Below are 14,174 nucleotides of genomic sequence, written 5' to 3' on the forward strand. Positions count from 1 at the left end.
AAAATGTTCATTTTTGGGAGAACTATTCCTTAGAAAAACAAATAAAACTTAGGTTTCTGTCTGGCTGTGTGAAGGTCAAACACACTGTTTGTGTAAAACGCACAACACACCGATAATTTCACACACTCCGAGTACAAGTGGGAAGTGAAGCATAGGCTAGACTGCATGGTATAAACGTCCTGCTGGATCACATTTCCCACTGCTCCAAATCCCCAGCAGGACACAGACACAGTGCCAACACGTTCATGAGCCATTATGCATTTATGAATAGAGCTTGTGGTGTGGTAACAGAGGCAGGCCTTGGAGCCAACCCCGCTGGAAAACTGCGAGAGGACAGAGAACTGTCAGTCAGCAGGGACACCTATAGCAGAGTGGGAGAGTGGGGAGATCTTAGCTGGGTGACCTTCTTGACAAAATAAATGTGTAATTAAACAATGATAAAACCAGATGGGAATAATACACTGTAAATCTTGCATATCATTATTTTTAAATGCATGTCAGCATCAAAGGTATCTTGGCGAAAACAAAAAGAATAACATAAATCATGCAATTCACAAAAAAAAAAACTACATAAAACTTTTACAATTAATATAATACTAAACATGTAATTAACTGTAGCTGATTACTTTTTAAATGCATCAGTTAAACATATCTCTGAGAAAAGAATTTTTACATTAAAAACTATCCAGTAAAATATGTTTAACAGTCATAGCAGATTGACATAGAAGACATGACTCACATTTCAATAAATAACTAAATCTTTAACGACCTTAAGGCTCTTATATAACATAAAACAGATGTGAATATAAAAATTGGAACTTAGGCAAGTAAAATATCAAATATGTATTATGTAAAATGAGAGTCAGAATAATAATTGTATTATTTTGACTAAGGCATTTTTGTAATAAAAACATGCTTGTTTGCATAATTATAAGAATAACAATAATAATTTATCATACAAGCATCTTTGTAATGTAATAGCCACAAAAAGTTAGCAAGTCAGAATCTTTTATGTAAAACATTTTCAAAACATAATGAATAACTATGCATACAAGTATATGTAAAATAATAACCAAAATAACTCTGCATGAAAGAATGTCTTTATGTAAAATAATAGCTATAATAAAGATTCATTTTTTTTAAACTCAGCTACCTAGTGTTTAACTGTAAATCTCTGCGTCGTACTTGCGAAAAAAACCTTCCATTTTAATTCTGTCTGTTCGAGTTGGACTAAGTGGGCCCCTTAGGCATTTCAAAGAATACATCATTGCCATGGGGTTACATTATAACCGAGACTTACATTAAGTATATCTCAGTACGAGCTATGGCTCTCTAAACGGCAGAAAGATGCTTCAAAGATAATCCGCTTCAAAAAGAAATTCTTGTGCCCATGCTGAGAGATCTGAGCTCTAAACATATGCAGATAACAACTGCAGTGGATTTATCATGAGCATGCAATTTCATCTCGCCCACATCTGGACAGAAATCCCTCGATGGAATAGATTAATAATCTGCTAAACTGAAAATACTTTCTGCATAATGCGTTTACCAGAATGAAAACGGCTTTCGATTGGTCTCTATGGTTGGTCCATATGATGGCAAAGAAACTGGATTGACGTAAAACATTGTGCACGAGCATAGCAATTTTTACAGCAAAACACCTCAGGAATTAAATAGTACATAGCCATTAACTTGACAGTAGCCTTCAAACCTATGCACAAATACACCCTTATGCGTCTGTGGTGAAATCTATGGGATGCTGAACTTTCGAATAACATAAATGTATATATACATCATGCTGAAGTCATTTGTATTCTACATCCTCAAAGGGTAACTACAGTCACAGAAAAAGGAGCATAAATAAATCCACAAAAATGTCATCTGTGTCTACATGTGAAAGAGTATTCACATAAACCACTACTACGTAAAAGCCACACATTTGCCTTTTGCTTTGATTTGATGAGCCGTTCTGAGAACACTGACTAGAATGCTCTGTTATCTGCGCTCTCCGGGGCTGATCTTGTCTGAATTTCAAACACCTGTGCAATTATGCCCCTGTAATTCAATACTGATGGCTTCGAAACGATACCTGGGGACTGACATCTGAACTATCTTTCATTAAGGCTTATTAATGGCAACTGTTGACGCTCAGCTGAGATTAGATCTTGGCAGAGGCCCATGTCTTTCAAATACAAGGTCCTCTATTGCCTTTAAATCTGGCACATGAGTTCCCAATTGCTATTCAAGTGTCTGCTCCTTCGCCACTGGAGGGTTTCAGGAGGTGTTAAAGGGACTTGAAGTGTAAACTTTTGGAGAGCTGTTTGAGTGTTAGCACAAAGATACCCTTCACAAGGGTGCTAACATGCTTTGACACCACAATGGCAATGAGCAACTACATCTGAAGGATCTCAAGTGGACAGAGCAGCTCACAGGTGACCAGGATGTAGAAATTCAATGCAACGATTAGAGAATTTAATGGATTGCTATGATAGAGTGCTTGTTATAATAAATTGGAATGCAGCGATGATGTATTTTTGTAGGCCAACCTGGAAATTAGCATCAACTTGGTTCCTTCAAAAGCCAAAAGGATTTGTTCTATATGGACAACAGTAGAAAATAAGAAGTTTATGAGATCAAGATAGGCTAATCTTCAAAAATGAACACAAATTTCAGCAGTAGTAAACGTTAAAATCATGCTATTAAGATCTACACAATCGACATATGACTTAAACGTCACTACCACTAAGCTTCTGGCAACTCTTTGAATCTTCATTTAAAACTAGTCTAGAGAGTTAGAATAGTTTGCAAGAGCACAAGTATAAATATAAAGAGCTGTAAAAGCAGACTAGTGAGTAGATGAGTTTTGTCAGGGTTTGTCATGGTGTCATTTAATGTCCCAGACAACCTTTGCAGTCCCATGTAGCCAATTGTCAGCAACCAGCTTTTTCAAAACATGTAAAAGCTCAAATAAATCATGTCCTTATTTCAGCCATTTAACCAAAAATCCATTAACTTTGGGATGACAGAACAGAAAGTTCAAAAACTCTAACTTGATTTCTGGTAGTAGGAACTAATTCCTGCATCACTCTATCACTGTGTTCCAAATGGAAACCCTTGGAATGTGTACTTTGGAGTGAAAACAATCATGGCCGCCATATTGAAGGGTCATTCCAAACCTGTGGTCAAAATTGGCCACTTCAAAGCTTCCTTTAAAATAATGTCAAAGGGTTCAACTGATGGAGACTTTGTTCCCATGATTCTTCGCAGAGGTTTAGATGTGCAATGATAGCACCTCCTTAATTGGCTCGGGAAGATGACACAAAAATTTGCTATAAGGTATAGTTTTTACATACCTCATTTCTCAAAGGAATGAGAGCATAGGGATTAACCCTTCACAAAGTAATGCAGCATATAATACCCATTAATATAATGAGAAGGTGGCACTATCACTTTGTTAACAGGTCTGTCTAATACTGATAGAAGCCTGTCTAATAATTAGGGATGGGTATCGTTAAGGTTTTAACGGTATTACTACACTTACCGGTACTGCTTAACGGTCCGGTACTTTAATGGTATTCTTATCGCTACTTTGTGTTGTGTATAGGCAGTCGAAAACTTTGCATTTCTCTGTCTGCACATAATGTACTTTTGAAAGATGCTTTGACAGATTGCTTGTGTTTCCGCCCTTACATGCAAAAATTATTGTTGTGTGTGTGTGACTGACAGACAGCCTCCGCGGTGCCCATGAGAGATTTCTCACAGATTTCACAGACAAACGTCTTAATAATAATATCGCAAATGATACATTTTTGGTAAGATAGAATGTGCACAATAACATTATTAAGCAAATCTCTTCGCCATCGTCACTCTTTATTATTAAGCGGGAGTTATGAGTACTGTTATGCGTGTGCAGCGCTCGTTGTGGTGTGTGTGTGTGTGTGTGACTGACAGACAGCCTCGGCTGCGTGCATGAGAGATATCGCAGATCTCACAGACAAACATCTTAATATGATCGCACATTAGAAATGTTTGGTGAGATAAAATGTGCACAATAACATTATTAAGCAAAAATACATAGTACATTAATGTTTTCTCCTCCTGTACAGAAAGCAGAACCGATGCCGTCAGATTTTACTGATACTACAGTCTTTCATAATTTAGCCCTGGGGCCCTTTTTAATACTGGGTTTCGGTACCCATCCCTACTAATACTCAGATAAAACATTTTAACAACATTAAAATATATACACAAAGTATTATAACTATTGCTTTTATATTATTAGTAAAAGAAAGGAAAATATTTGAATACTTTCTCATTTCCCGTCAGCATTAAGCAAATACGCATTTATATAGTTTAAACAAATCTTCGAATGGCTAATCCACAAACCTTGCAAACTTAGTAGAATCCAGCTGGGAGATCTTGTGAAGTGTGAATTTGTATCCAGTATGAATGAACGTGTATTCACTGTGTGATGGTTGGTCCATGTTAATTGAATGCTTTAAACTTTAAATTTCTGATTTCAAATAATGCTGCGCTTTATGCATTTGCCCACTGTCATATTCAGGTCATGTACACTGTGTGCTGTATGTTAAATGAGTGTTAGCCTGGTTTTACTTTTTTTAATTATTATATCGGCTTTGGGCCCCGTGCTTTCCATGATATCGGCATGAGCATCGGCTGTCAAAAAAACAATATCAGTCAACCACTATACTTTATTATAATGAAAATTATAATAATAAGAACTCAGATAAACCATATATTGCTGTAGTCATTTGTTTATTAATCACGCTGGATCAATTAAAAGCATTTAAACCTTCTGTTTATGCAGCAACTGCTATAGGGATTTCCTAGGTTTCTTCTGCAAAGTGTATTTTGGGTTTCAGTGCAAGAAAGCCCTACGGTCTTTGGACGGAGATGTACTACTCATCACAGAGTCGTGCTTCACTGAAATATACGCATGACAATCACAGCTTCTGTTTTAATCATGATTTCGATTTAATTTCGATTTATCGTGCAGCCCTAATCCCTGCACATGACATGAGGTGAAATTTTTTTAATTATTTTTCCTTTCGTTTGGGTAAATCATGTACCTGACTTCAGTTTATTCATTGAAGCACGACAGCTGTTCAGAAGGAGGAGCCCTGCCCACCAGGAGGATTGCTCTGAACACCTCAGAGACAAGCCCTGACAGCATCCACAGCCGTGAATGTAACTCTGATGCTGGCACCTTTGAATGGAAAGATGAGAGCTGGAGAGAAAACGATCTAAAAGCTTGCACTTTTTCTCTATGTGTCATTTCATGTATCAGATATCAAAGAGGAACCAACGACTTAGCGATAAATGATTCTGACCCTCCATAGCATGCAACTACAGCTCAAGGATTCAGAAGGGAAAAAAATGTTTGGTGGAGCAAACCTGATGAATGAAGTAAATATATGGCACTAACAGCACAACAAATTCAGTTCAATATCACAATCCCCTTCCAGAGGTGGTTTGTAGGATACATAAATATTTTACTATTCTATGAAAAAACTAAATCAACACCCTTCCAAAAATTAAAGCCTCTAAGTTCAGCATTCAACCACAACCTTGAGACTCCAGAGATTTCTGTATTTGTCTTCTATACTCATTCAATATTTCCCCCTAAATGTCCCAGGCTATAAATGTTATGTGTTAAACATTTCCAATACCAGACAGCACTTGGAACAATGATAACATTTGCCTGGAAACCACTCGGAAATCTGCAGAGCATGCAGACTCGGTCTCGCCTGCTACCCAAAAAAATACACACCAAAACAAATCAACTTTGAATAGCACAAAATCAATCCTTTCTAATTTAAATTCTATTTGTGTGCAATTTTAATGCATAGTTTAAACATTTTAGAGACCTATTTTTAGACTAAGCCACTTTTGATAGCCCCTGCTGTGTTTCCATTTCACTACTTTACAACATTATAAACAAGAGGTCAAAAGGTTTTTGCTTGTCAATGCACAACTGTCTAGAAACTACAATGTGTCGCTTACTCACGATTAAGTATGCGCGTTCCATAGTTCTATGTGCTTGGTCATACTTTCATCTCACTCTAAGGCATCCATACTCGCTTTCACTCCCTCCAAGCCTCCTTTACACACACACACTTCAACACACACAGAGTTCCTCATCAATAAGCGTGAGCTTCCACGAAATGCCCCTACACAGTGCAGGCATGCTAACCAATCTCCTAGAAGGGCTAGGCGTGACTGCGACTAATGATGGACTAGATCAGCTGATGTTAGTATAAGAGAAAAAAAAAAGGAGGGGTGTGTATAATGTCCTGGGGAAATTCCCTCTCATTTTCTTCAAATATATTTCCGTTACGGCTCCACAAAGCTGAGGAAAATGTTTCGACAAGCACAAATATGAGTCTGTTGGCTTTTCAGCACCAAAAACAGTGGACAGCACCCTTGGTCAGCAGTCATGCTTATACAGGGGTGTGTATGTGTGTGGAGGGGGGAGGGGGATTCCCACAATGTTTTATGCCATTCCCCCTCGCGACAAGCATCTCTGAGGCTTGTGCTCATGGAATAGGCTCACCGAAACACACCAAGAGGAATGTCATGAATATGTGACACACTGCAAAGTCACTGACATTTGCATTCAGTCAGTGTATGCATTTCATCACTTGTGATGGCAAGTCTGATTAATTTACATTTAAGCAAAGAACCAATTAAAAAAAAACGATTGAGTGATTATTTTATGTCATCACGACGTGATCCCTGACATCCGGTTGTGGTATATTACATGCTCTAAAACCTTCCAATAAAACCAGTTGAAGGCACATAATGCGGTTTATGAAGCTTTTCAAAGTAAACTTTGTTAATAAACAAAACCAATGTAAAAGTTGTTGCGTGTTTTTATATAGGCTGTTTTATTTATTTATTTTTTAATCATCAAATTTGCCAGGGCAAAATTCAAGAAAATGAGTAAATTTAGCGAAAAATTTTTTTTTCCTACACTCATTTCGAAGCAGGTTCAAGTTTGTCAAACAAATTAGCAACGATGACCAACTCACTGCTAAACTATTGACACATTTTGCCATAATGTTGCTAATGCGACCAAACATTCATGCTTGTTGATACAACTGTCACATAATTAAGTTCTAGGTTAACCCTATTTATGGAACTCTGCATATTATTTAGAGTGAGACATGTTCGAAAAACGGTTCTCGAATCGATGAGTTAATCACTCAGACTGACATTCACAGAATCACTCAGACTGACATTCGACCAATCTGACTCAGAAACGAAGAGTTTCTTCCTCCAGTCGTGAACAGATTCATTATAAAGATCTGACTCGTTCACGAATCGGACATCGCTATTCATCACCCATTCCCCCTGTTCCCGAGAGGAAGCTACGGCAGCGATATTTAACAAGAAGGCGGCTGCTTCACTCCCGTTTTTAGCCAAAATTGGGATGCGATCAATGAAGACGATTCAAACGCATGCACGAGAACACCACTTAATCGCGTGCATAGTGAAAGCATTATTGCTAACCCTGAAAGTCGTGTTTAATGTGCATTCCTGAGTGGATTGCACGAGACGCTGTAAATATTAATATATTACCATGCATGTGTATAAATACAGCCTGAATGCAAACCCGAAGCTGAGATGCTGCTGTGCAGAAATCCATGAGAAAAAAAAAACACTGCGTGACCAACTCCAGATACCAACACTTATCTACATAGCAGCACTATTCAACCACCACACAGGTTAATATAACAATAAACAGACACATGGCAGCGATCAGAGAGTTCATTCACAGATATAAGAGGGTTTTCCAACGATCTGCTGTATGGTATGTGGATGTCTTGCGTACAATCTATGAATAATTCATCACACAAACTGTTGTCTTGACACTGAGCTGTGCTGCATGACAGACCAAAGGCAGATCTCATAGAGCCGGATACATTGTCGCATAGATGTAGAAATGAATATCAGGACATGCAGAGAAATAAACACACAGCTTTTGCGAATGAGTCGAGGAACGCGAGCGATAGACGGGCAGAACTCGCTCAGATAGGAATCACCACCGGCACGACAAACAGCAGCGGGCGACAGCACGAACGCACAGACCAGCACGAGCGACAAGGTGTAAAATGAGCTATTGTCATTTCGTATTTACCTGTCAATATTCCAACTCGGATTTGGTGGTCGTGGTTGGTTAAAATCATCCCGTCCGACGCCATGTTTAGCAGCGCTCTCGCCCGCACTGACAAGCCTGAGCAGAGCCGAGAGACGAGCGCATCGAACTCGGGGGAGGAGTCAGGCGAGAGCAAACGAACCCTGATCACAAGCCCTGGAGATTTGACAAAGCTTGGGAATAATGTTGGTCGGTTTTGGGTAATAACTAGTTATGTGTAAATATTTTATAAATTGCAATAAGAGACACCAATGTTTCAGTGGTTTAGGACACACAATAGGACACACATGCTTATTTAAAAACTGTTTTAATTGGGATTATTTATATGCTTTATTTTTTTAGATTAATTGTTTTACCACCAAGGCATTGTTAGATGCCAGTGTTTCCTGTCAACTATGCAAATAAGTATCATAACTATTTCTCGTTATGATATTAAATGTGTAGCCTACCTCAGAATGATCTCAAAGGAAAAAGAAGTGCTAAAGTCTGATTTTGTGGTGGCTGTGCTTTTAAATTAAATTATTATCAATTAAAGTGATTAAAATTTTAAGTCTGAGAGTAATCAGTGTTTAGTGCTACTGTAAGGTTAACCCTGCCTGGTTTACATGTTTAAAAATGATTACGACTTGAAAACATTGGAAATTTAGAAAAGTAATCAAAAAGTATTCACATGAATTCTGTTACATTGCCTTAATAATAAATTCATTGAAATAGTTACATTACCTATTAATTTGAAATAGGGAAACTTGTAACCTATAACATTTTCAAAGTAACCTTCCCAACATTGGCAAGAATATACTGTTTACTTGCAAATCTCTAAATGTACAAGAAATGACAGGCTTTTGATGCACTACAACAAGTGTTTTCCTCTTCCATGAATGTGCAGTGGAAACTGGGAGTCTAATAAGTGGTTATCTACAATTGTTTGCAGTGTAAATCCATGAAATTACAATCCAGTTAAACAAGCAGCAGATTCAGATGATGTTATTTGTGTCATTTAAAATTATGTATTTATTTATTTCATGTGTTTGTCAATGTATATAGTGCAGTTTTAAATTCTAAAAATTGTAGGCTATTTCATCCTCTACCACCCCCCACAAGTCGTTTTAAAAATTTGGTAAATTTGTTAATAAACTATCAATACTTCTATAACATTTATTAATCTTAGTTAATGTAAAATTTGTTCATTTACTATAAGGCAATATTTTCACAACTAAAAGCAGTAGGCTAACTGTTAACTTTAGTAAATGCAACATGAACAACAAATGAATAACTGTATTGTCTTATTAAATAATATTAACGGTTGATACATGCTATAAAATATTTGTTCGTTCGTTCATATTAACTAATCCATTAACTAATGTTTACACATGAGATTTTACTATTGTCAACAGATAATTTAATTCTAACATAGGGAACAAAATGATATCATATTTATGTGTCACATTTACCAAAAGACACATCTTATTCCGATTATATAACTTATTAAATTTTATTTTATTTTATTTTTTCAAACTACAGTGGTGGCCAAAATGATTAGAACACTGGTATTTTCACCAGCTAAAAAATGATTTTCTGAAGCATCTTGGAGACGTTGCCAGTGCCACAAATGTAAACTAATATTTCCTATGGACACACTAGAGCAAAAGATAGAAATAACTGACTGATTTATATAATAAAAATGGTTTATTAATGAGAATAATTTGGGTGATTTTTTATGAGTCCGCTGTAAAGTATGTAGGAAAAAGTGATATCATATATTTTTCTTCTAGTTTGTTTGAGCTTGAAGGGGCAATATAAGAAGTATCCCAACAATATGCCCAGCTGCAAAGATTTACAACAAAAGAATAAATTTTTCTGTGGCCTTTGGCATTTTGAAAGTTTCAGTGATAGCTCACATATTTCACCATGAGTCTCCCATTTAGCCTGCCTATTAATTTAGGAATTTCAGCGATATTCAGCATTACTGCAAATGGTCAAAGAAAAAGTCAAGGTAAAAGGGAGATTTTAGTTCAAGTAATAGATGTACAGGTATTAACATTATATCACTCAATGAAACACATGATTATAAGCTGTGACAGTATTTTTATAGTGAATTTCTTTCAACCAGCTGCCAGCTTTTTAATAAAAATTGGATGTGTTTTTATTATTATTATTATTATTTATTTAATTTTTCAAATATATTTCAAATCCTAAAACTGTCCCAGTTTACTTCCACTGTATGCACAGAGAGAGAAAAAAAGACACAAGACAAAATCAACTTTTATGGTAACTTCATTTCACAAATGCTGTGGATTGTGATTAACAAGTACTGAGCCTGGAATATTCCTTTAAGGGTTGATGTTTAGTGATAATATTATTGGAGTATCAGTGCGGGACAAATCCGGGGGAGTTGGTACCGGTATCAGAAATTAATTACACACTTTATTGCATCACAGAATCACAAGCTTAGTTCCGGCACTGAGGTGCACAGCTCCGGTAGAAGCACTTCAGCTTTATTAACGTGCACAAGAGCATTATGGGAAATACAGTACCAGTGAAAGCTGTGGGGAAGCTTGTGTCTTGTCCATTAATAGACATGAATGTTTGCTGTGGTGTTATTAGAAGTAACCATTTTCTGCTGTTGCAAGGATCATCGAGAGATTTTCAGCCAAGCACAGCTAAATCTAGATCAGGGCTCACCATGTAACCCCATGCAGGACGTCAGACTTTACTGGAGTTGAGTGAAAAGTCAGCAAGTCAGCACAGGCCTCCTAGGAGGACAACAGCTCTTTTCAGGTCGTTATTTAAGCATTCTTAATTGGCAACAAGATCAAGCCCAACAAAATGAGCGGCTGTTTTCTGCTGGCAGAGCACAAAAATACCCAGCATAGAAATCACAATCCATCCTTACATCTCTAAAATATATAAATGAAATGCAAACACTATTGGCTGTATAGGGGCTTGCACACTCTCAAATGAATTGTGCTCAGTAGCATTTTGTGGTGAAACTGACACCGAGTGAAATGACATTTAAACATTTCTGGAATTAAAAATAGATAATTCTCTGTTGGTGTTCCTCAGTTTCTCGTCTGCAGTTAGTCTTGGTTTCTTAACGGAAAGTGCAAATATGAGACTATTACACCGGTTTTAATCTCACCTCATTGGCTTCCAGTCAAGGACAGAATTGATTTTGAAATTCTATTATTTTTTCAAAATCTCTTCACAATCTGGCCCCACTGTACTCAACCGAGTTTTTACAGCCTCATACTTTGTCAAGATCGCTCAGATCTGCTAATTCTGACTTTCTACATGTTCCTAGGACAAGACTAAAAACAAGAGTTGACCGTGCCTTTTCTGTTGTCAGCCCAAAACTTTGCATTAGTTTCCCTTCTCAAATCAGAACTCTAAAGACCTGAGATTTTCATTGCCGTTCGATATCCCATGACAAACTGTCTTTGACATTGTTCTCAGGAATGCCACACAGTTTTTCAGCTTGTGTATATTCTGTGTAGGCTATACTTAATGTGTAATTTTAAAGTTTTAATTTGCCTATTGTTGGTATAGTGTTGTAAAGCACTTTGGTCAGCTCCAGTTGTTTTAAAACTGTGTATATAAAACTTTTTTAGTAGCTCCGTTACTCACATACATATGCAACCCAGGCAACTATTATAGTGGAGTCTACTGTATCTGTATTAAAGATGCAGCAGGTAACTTTTGTAAAAATATATTTTTTACATATTTGTTAAACCTGTCATTATGTCCTGACAGTAGAATATGAGACAGATAATCTGTGAAAAAAATCAAGCTCCTCTGGCTCCTCCCAGTGCTCCTATTGCCATTTGCAGAAAGTCATGCGCTCCCGGTAAGAAACAACCAATCAGAGCTGCGGTCCGTAACTTTGTTTGTGTTCAAAATGTAGAAAAATGTATATAATAAGCGATTACACCATGAATCCATTTTCCAAACCGTGTTTTTAGCTTGTCCTGAATCACTAGGGTGCACCTATAATAAGTGTTCATATTCTGATTATTTTAGATTCTTTTGGGTAGGTACCATGGTGGAGTAAACCAGTACCTTTGTGATTCTTCATAGACTTAAACGGGGAGAAATAGTTCCGGCTACGATGTTCTTCCGCAAGAAGCAAGCAGTTCTGTTTATTGACCGCTAGAGCCTCAAAAGTTACCGGCTGCAGCTTTAAGTATATTGTCTTACTTTTTGGACACACTTTGGGAGCTGATGCTTGAAATAGACAGTGGAGGAAGTTAAGATGCTCCAGGTTTATAGTGTGTGGAAATGAATGTGTCTTTATCAAAGCTGAAGGGAACAACAATACGTTTGCAGATGAACAAACAAGCAAACATGGCACAAGAGCATATTCAAGCAAAAGCCAGCATATAATTGTGACGAGTGGGGCGGGGCCGAGAGATGTGGGAACGAGGAGTGAGGCCAGGTGTAGTGATTGGAGATGAGCTACACCTGCGCCACACCGCTGGTCCTGAGTCCCACAGAGGAGATGGAAGGATATAAAACTGGAGCGACGATAGTGAAGGACGAGAGAGGACCAGGCCTGGGCAATATTTTATGTTTTGGTGTTTATTTATGCGCACCAGTCGTCCGTGAGGGGCTGGTGCGCTGTTTTGTGTTTATTTTGAATTATTAAAATGTTATTGGATTGTCCGCCGGTTCCCGCCTCCTTCTTCCCGATGAGTATGGAGATTTTATCATTACAGTGGTGCCGAAGCCCGGGAGAAGGAGGGACGCGCTGCTGAAGATCCCTCACCGCTGTGGTGAATCCGCTGTGCCCTCGAGCTGGCGATGAAGTGTGCCGCCATGGACGCTCGAGGCGGTGGGCTGGAGCGAGTTGCCGGGGACATGGAGGGGCGGCTGCCGTCCGTGAGGGAGCGGAGGAGTCTGCGCCGTTCGCCAGGGGGCCGGAGCCTAATGCCATCCGCCGGAACGGGGAGGAGCAGGGAACGGGGGACTCCTGCCGGCTGCCCAAAACTGGAGGAGCCGTCGCCGTCCACCGGGCGGAAATATACATACCCCAACTTTAACCAAAATGAACCAAAATAAAATAATTTGAAAAAAACTTTACATTTCAGCTTGTTGCCAAGGCTAATTTTCTAATTTTTATTTAGTCTATGTTGATGTTCTAAAATAACTAAAACTGAAAATAAAAATGAATAAAAACTATACAGACACACACAACTAAATTAATTAACCTTCAACCAAAATGAAAATGAAAACAGAAAATATAAAGATAAAAATGTATTCAAAATATGAATAAAATCTATAATAGTATACAGAAATTCGGATATAAATATGTTTCACATAAATACTGCGATAGTTTTTTTTTTTTATTATTTCATTCTTGTTTAACTAACATAATTTAAGCTTGTTATAATTTTCTGTATAATTTTTAAAGATAGGAAGTATGGGACAAGTACAGTATAAAACAATAAATCTACAGATAAAAGGCATTTAAAAGTAGTAAAACTAATTGATAAAGTTCGGGTGAAAAAGTTTTCCAAGAAAGTTTTAAAGTGACCTTCATTAAAAACATTGAAATAAATTAAATATAATACAAATATTAAATCTTATTCTTAAAAAAAAAAAAAAAAAAAGCATATAGTACAGTACAGTATATAGGTGCTTTTTTTCTCTGACATCACTATTGGAGTTTTAGTTCAAGCCAGAGACGAGCAGAATAATTAGAATTTGACGGATTTTAGCTATTACTCCATAACTCTTTGACAGTATCTTTTCAGTGTCTATGTCTGACCGTCCTCTGCTTTACTGAATGTGTGTGTATTGCAATAACACAGGAAGGCCTCTCACTGCAGCTGACGTGAACATTTCCTGCTGTTGGCACTCTGTGAGGAAAGCTTTAGCACTCTTAGATGAGACTGCTCTCCAATTCACACATATTGTATGCAGGCAGAATTTTAACCAACCAGAATTCCAAGTAGGCACTAGCCTGTGAACCCTGTTCCTAAGACTGCTCTGCTAGTCT

General features: G+C 37.5%; 1 protein-coding gene across 1 annotated transcript in view; it reads right to left on the reverse strand.

Annotated features, from left to right (window-relative positions):
• The window catches only part of LOC113117860 (gephyrin-like), a 63,905-nt gene extending 55,592 nt beyond the window's left edge, over nucleotides 1-8,313 (reverse strand). Inside the window, exon 1 of the mRNA XM_026286784.1 lies at nucleotides 8,162-8,313. Within this exon, the coding sequence (XP_026142569.1) occupies nucleotides 8,162-8,225 (64 nt within the window). The 5' untranslated portion in view covers nucleotides 8,226-8,313. The remainder of the gene's footprint in view (nucleotides 1-8,161) is intronic.
• Nucleotides 8,314-14,174: the final 5,861 nt, after the last annotated feature.

Source organism: Carassius auratus, chromosome 17 (assembly GCF_003368295.1).
Source record: "Carassius auratus strain Wakin chromosome 17, ASM336829v1, whole genome shotgun sequence".
NCBI classification, from domain to species: domain Eukaryota; kingdom Metazoa; phylum Chordata; class Actinopteri; order Cypriniformes; family Cyprinidae; genus Carassius; species Carassius auratus.